Source organism: Cupressus sempervirens, chromosome 9, assembly GCF_028749045.1.
Source record: "Cupressus sempervirens isolate cs-2001-9-10 chromosome 9, ASM2874904v1, whole genome shotgun sequence".
In the NCBI taxonomy this organism is placed as follows: domain Eukaryota; kingdom Viridiplantae; phylum Streptophyta; class Pinopsida; order Cupressales; family Cupressaceae; genus Cupressus; species Cupressus sempervirens.
This window is the reverse complement of record NC_143126.1, coordinates 699,138,382-699,145,150: the sequence shown is the minus strand read 5'-3', so window position 1 is coordinate 699,145,150 and position 6,769 is coordinate 699,138,382. Positions and strand designations below refer to the sequence as shown.

At 36.2% G+C, this 6,769-nt stretch overlaps 1 protein-coding gene across 1 annotated transcript; it reads right to left on the bottom strand.

Moving 5' to 3' along the window:
• Window positions 1-489: 489 nt before the first annotated feature.
• LOC149540648 ((R)-mandelonitrile lyase-like) lies at window positions 490-3,592 on the bottom strand. Its single transcript, XM_089802724.1, has 4 exons — window positions 3,523-3,592; window positions 2,288-2,947; window positions 627-1,467; window positions 490-532 (listed from the first exon to the last, which is right to left on the bottom strand). Exons 1-4 carry the CDS (start codon window positions 3,590-3,592, stop codon window positions 490-492), a joined length of 1,614 nt encoding a protein of 537 aa, XP_089658850.1.
• Between the last annotated feature and the right edge of the window lie 3,177 nt (window positions 3,593-6,769).

Genomic DNA, 6,769 nt, shown 5'->3' with positions numbered 1-6,769 from the left:
TTTAATACTATTAGTTTATTTTTTTGTATTGCTCTTCCTAGTAATTGATTATATGTCACTATCGACTTCAATGGCTTTTATAGTAGTATAAGAACTCTTGTATGTACTTTTTTTTTAATGTTAATAAGTGGTTAGTGTGTTGTTGTTTATCTTGGCTAGCGAGTTGTCTATAGATGATATTGTCTATTTTAGTACAATTGTTTCTACTAGGCTAGTCACCTATTTTGACTGATATTAATAAAAAATTAAGATCATAATTCATTCAATGTGTAAAACATGTTATATTAAACAAATAAAAAATGTCACAAAATAAATTAAAAATATATTAAAAAAATTCAAATATAATATAAATCATAACATTAGATTGTTCCATATGAATAATTATTCTCTCTATACATTATTCATTGTAAGATTCTCATTAATTAATATCTTTATCAAACATAAGGAATTGAAATTTTATTTTCTTTCACAAAAGAAACTTCTCCTTTTCTAACAAACTCCACGACTTTGCAAAATCTTTAGTCCTATATACCTGCAATGTTATGATCTTAATCAATAATGTAACTAATAATTACACAATCCAAGAAAATGGAGAGAAAACTATGATATTTCTATTTTACAATTACCTTCCAAGCATCATTGTGGTTGCTTGTGGATTTGTTCCTGGGCTATCCTTGAAAGTCGAACCATCAACAACCCGTATCCCAATAACACCTTTGAGCATGTACCTCTCATCAATCACAGAACCAATATCACACCCTCCATGGAAATGCCACATGGTGTTAAGATTTCTCATGCAATATTGGCTCATAGCCACCAGATCCGATTTATTCTTAGGCAAAACAAGCCCAATGAAATGCAACTCACTTAAACTAGTAGAGTTTTCCTTAAAGGAAAATGTTTTAATAGATTTTGTTTCACACATGTTAGCTAATATTGTAAGACCTTGCACACATTTATGTAGATCTTTAGGCTTAGAGTAGTAGTTATAGAGAATAGAAGGACTATCTGTTGGATCCTTGCTATTTAGACTTAGATTTCCTCTTGATAAGGGATATGCTAATTTCACAAATATTGCCCCACCGATGTCATTTTTAAAAGTAGAGTTATCTAAGGGAACTTGCACTACAAAGCTACTAGAATATATGTATAGTTGAGAATTGTTCAAAATACCTACTACTTGTATGCTAGAAATATTAAGTGGTATTGGGGATTGTAGTAATATTCTTACTTGAGGATGATCTTGGATCCCTTTTCCTATTGAAGGTACATGTTTTAAGATAGATATATTTAGCTTTTTGAGATGTTGGGAAGGGCCTATTCCACTTAGAAGTAATAGTTGAGGGCTTCCTATACTACCCGCTGATAAGATTACCTCACTATTATGTGATGATTCATTGATCATTACTTGGTAATAACTCCCATCAATAGAACTTATGAATTCTACCCCATGAGCTATCAACTTTCCTGCAACAATTATAAGCATCACCAAAGTATAGGTTATTTTAGTGACAATAAATTAAATAAACAAGTGTTTACAAAAATTTACAAGTGAATAGCTAAAAATTATGCTTTTCAATCGTTATTTTAATAACTTAAATTATAAGAAAATGATATGAAATACTATAAAAGTACTTGATAATAATATGTCACCTTGAAGGGGGTATGCCTTAATATCTTCAATGAGAATCATAATATATTGATCAAATAAGACTCCCTAACTCTAAAATATACATTGCTTGTGTCTAAGATATCACCAATGTCCACCTTAAATCAATATATAATTTATAGACTACCTAAATAACTAATTAAGAATATAATAATATTAGCATGGCATCAATGCCAGTGAGATTATAGTAAAAAATGCTCCAACAGCTGTTATATTATTTATTTACTTAATGTTTTATATTTTTTATAATTTTATATTAAATGTGACTTTATATTTGTTATTCCTTATGACGAGTACTTATAATTGAATGAAATGTATTTCTTTGAGATAAAATATAACAAGTCATATGATCAAGGCACTAATAGAATATGACTAAGCTTAAGGGGACAATTATTAGTACAGGGCCTTCTATAAAGAATGAAGGGAAGAAATTTCTAATGCCATATAGATTTTATTTTTCAAAATTTATTTTCAATTTCATATTGATGATATATCATGGATTGTGAAAAAAATATCATCTAAAACATCGATGTAAAAATATTTACAAAATCCAATTCAAAAACTACTTTGCAATATCTTTTAATTATAATTATTACTAGAACCATAGTAATTACTCACCTGAAATTGATTTGAAGAGCACTCTCGAGGCAGTAGCATTGAGCAAAACTACAATATTATCTGGGTTTGCGTACTTCAGCAGATCTGCAGATGTATGTCGTTTGCCATTATTATCAAAAGTGGAACCACCAATCTTTGTACCCTCCAAATGATCCACAGTATACCCATTGTATGGAAGCAAACCCACTTCAAGAAGAGCTCCTTTCACAGCCGTAGACCAGCGAGAAAGGGGATCTGGCTCAAAAACATTCATTTTCTCCACCCAAAGAAAAGACTCATTCACCAGTTTCTCATCCCATCCCATTCTTCGAATATATTCCAAGCTTGCCCTGCTATAAAACCCAGCATTGATGGCCGTCCCACCTCCCAAAACTCTCCCTCTATGTACCTTCACTCCATCCTCTGTTAAAATTCCCTGAGCTATGGAAGTGTAATTATCTGTCTCTTGTAATGCCTTGCCAAAAGCACTGGCATTCTCAATGTCAGGATTTCCATAAGGAGAACCTCCCCTTTCCAATAACAAAACAGTGAAGTTTTGTGAGAGAGTTGCAGCGAGAGGACACCCAGCCGCACCTCCTCCAACTATGATATAATCATATCTTTTTGCAGCTGCTTTCTCAGCATCCACGGTCATAAATGGGTATGGATAGATCTGATCGCCTGCAAATTTATAGCCCTAGTGTGACCATTAAAGCATTTATATCATGATTTTTTTCCTCAAAACTAAGCAAAAATGTAAAACAGTGTTTGTATGGAATCCCATTCAAAGTCAAAAAAATTAAGGTTGCAAGCAAAGTGAACTTAATTATAGATGAAATTTTATTGTTAAGCAGAGGGAGTAGTATTAGATTGGATGATTTCCACGACAACCAGAAGCAATTGAAGTTAAAAATGAAAAACAGTGTCACGACATTTCTTATTGTATGGAAGCACACCCAAATATAGGATTCTTCTATAGACAATGGGATTGCAATTAAAGTGAGTATGGAAGCACACCCAAAGATAGAATTCTTATATAGACAATGGGATTGTAATTAAAGTGAATTTAATCATGCAGGAAATTCTGTAGTAAAGTCGATTTCAATCAGAATAATATTAGACTAGATGACTTCCCACGAAAATGTTGTGAGACATGAATTGTTGTGAACCACTAATTGCAAAACAAAACTACACAGTTGAATGCCACAACATTATTATATTGAAAATTTGTAATAGATTGAGAGAGTTATACGAACCAGCCATGGGCGTCGCTGCCTCCATGCTGATAAAGATTAGGAGGCATGTGATGAGGATCAGAAGCTCCATTTAAGATCACAAAGTTTCTTATCTTCCTTTTTGGTTGAGAAAGGCTTTGACCATTCAGTGCTTTGATAGTTGTGCAGGGCGGGCAATATTTGTTGTTTACGGTGGAGTCTTATTTTTTTGCTTCTAGATATGTAAGGAAATGGTTGTCATCTTGGAGTCTTATTTAAATCCATCAGAATTTTATTAATAAGTAAAGTGAAAGCATTCATAGATGTATCTCTATGTTTGAACCCGCGCGTAAGATTCGAAAAGTATAGTGCGCCCATGTTTAAAATGACTAACTTTTTGCGTGAAGGTTGAGTATAATATAGCACATTTGGTGGCTACAGCTTTTGTGGGGTACAATACTTGCTCTCAGTTTGTCGTGATTATTAGATCTCCAGACTGTAGAAAACTTTATTGAAACTCGGGACACGTTGTAGCATTTAACTCAGTATTTGTTGTAGCACTTTTTTTAACTTCAAATTGAATTAAAATTGATATTTAAACTTTTCTTTTCACCAGTTTCAGGGCACTATACACTTTACATTGTGGCGTGGGTCAGCCCTGAGGAGAGATCGCGATTGTGGTGCCTGCTATGGATTGCAGTTTAAAACAATTTAGAAGGGTCAATTTTTTCACATGGAAAATTGAAGGCTATTAAAGTAGTCAATAGACTTTCTTTTTCCTAGTGTGTGATTTAGAAGTTGATTATCATTGAGGAGGTGAATTGTGAAGATCAACGGGTGATATTTTCGGTGAGTCTTTTTATTTTAGATATATCTAAATGTTGTATTTCGGACTGCGAACTGCGAGCTGCAAACTTGACTGCGGTCATTTTTTATATTTTCCGGCTACCTTGGTATGGCCAAGGTGGCGACATCCCGCAGCGTCAGTCCACATGGTGGACACTTGGCATCCTCCGTGCATCCTCTCGATCCGAGCGATCCTCCTCCCACAACCGGAGTTAAAGATAGCAGTATGACAGAGGCAGAAATTAATGGCCAGAGCGCCAAGTTTGTACCAGGTAAGTTTTCCTCGACTGCTGATAAAACTAATCAGAATGGTGGCACTCCCTCCCCCAACGCCCGCAGCAGTGATCAACCTAGGTCGTTCTCTGAGGCCGTGGCTCGATCTCCGAGCATCAACGCAAGGGCTAGGTTTGAATGTTCAAGCGTTCACAATGTTGGGGCGTCCAAAGTAGGTAAGATCCCCGATGCTCCCTTGATTCCATTTTCTGTTGCTCCCAATCCGGAAATGTTAGAAGAAATTGTGAAAGAGAAAGATAGGCTTAGAGACACTGCGATTTTTTTCTCTGCTGTTGATTTAGAAAAATGTCCTCCAAGAAAATTTATGGATGATTGGTTTCATAATTATTGGAATAACAAGTTAGAGCTGCATATTTCTTTTTGTAGGCAATTACAAAAGGGTTTATATGTTATTTTTTTCGTTAACCATGATGCCTAGCAAGAGGTTTTTAAGAAGCAATACTGGAATGTCGGGTTGACATCTTTTAGGGCTATTGTCTGGTCACCTGAGGCAGCCCATGAAGAAGTGCTCACTCTCTCAGCGCCTAGGTGGATGCTGGTTAAAAATGTTCCTCCTTTTTTGTGGCGTTTCTTGCCACACTTGCTTGCTCCCATTGGGAAAATCATCTGTATGGATGAAACCGTGAGGCTCGTCCCACATATGGATGCCAAAGTTTTTATTTCCTTATCCCCTAGTAAGGACATCCCCGCGGATATTTCCATTAATATTCTTAATGAAGTATTTTGTTGCCTTGTCGAGGTGTTAGGGGGATTGAATGCATGTTTTCTCTGCCAAAAGGAAGGGCATCTACGCAGAGATTGTCCTATCGTTAATAGGAAGCCAAACCCCTTCAATACTTCCCCCAAGGATGCTAGCAATCTCCCTGTTGCAGATAATAAAGTGCAGACCAATGCTCCTGAGCTCTCTTCTACTCCCTCCTCTTCGAAGCCTCTCCCAAAAAAAATCCCCAAGGATGTGAACCATACCGTGTCAAAACCCCTCTCAGCTATTATTGTGCAACCTACTGCTAATGCTGGTCTTCAATCCTTCCTTGATCTAGATGCTGCTATAGATCTTAATAGTGATGATGACTTTACTGTTGTTCCCCACAAAAAGGAGAGGAAGAAAGGTATTAATAACTCTGTGCCTAAACCTATTCGCCCTGATAATAGTAAGAACTAAATTTGTGTGGCCTCTGACCTGGTGTTGACCATTACACATAGGTTAACCAAGGAAGAAGAAGTTAGGAATAATCCCCCTGCTGCTGATCAAGTTCGGAAACTCCCCACAAAATTTTTTTAGGAGATTGGTGAGGATTATGCTTTTGAAGTCATTCCGACCGCCCCTATTCTTTCTTGCTCCCAAATTGGTCCTTCCATGGATGTGGATTCTTTGGTGGAGGCTGAGGATGATTTTATTTATGGTGCCTCTACTGCCAGAAGGAGAGGTAGACCACCTGGCTCTAAGAATAAACCGCTAGTTGCTAAAAAGGGGGAGACCTCCAACAGGTTCTTAGCCTTAACTAAACATGATTATATGGCGGATTCTTCCCTTAACACTGTTGTCCAATGAATTTCTTTTCATGGAATGTTAGGGGTTTAGAGTCCCCAGATAGGAAATTTGTTATTAAGCATTTTTTGAATTCTCTGCATTCTATAGATTTTTTTATGATGCAGGAAATTAAGGCTATGGGATTTACTTTGAACTCCACTCTTAACTATATTTGGAAAGAGGCTATTAAAATCTACACTAATCATGTGAGAGGTAGAGGCGGAATTGCCCTACTTATTAATAATAAATGAGATTCTTGCATTATCAATAGTGGTTGTTCTCCCTATCATAGGGTTGTTTGGGTTACTTTGCAACATGATAACAATACCTTTGGAGTCTGTGATATTTATGCTTCTAATGACCCTAAAGAAAGAATTGAGCTCTAGAAATGGATTACTAACCTTCCTGACATCCCTTGGTTGTTCGGTGGTGACTTCAACATGGTTGAGTCCCATGTGGATAAGTCGAGAGGTAATCCTTTTCATTGGAAGGACAATGAAAGACCCTTCTGGAATAAGTTATTGAGTTCTAAATGTCTTTTTGATCCTATTGCTAGAAGCAAGGATGTTAATCCTGGTCTGTGGCACACTTGGTGCAATTTTCAATAGGGCACTGCTA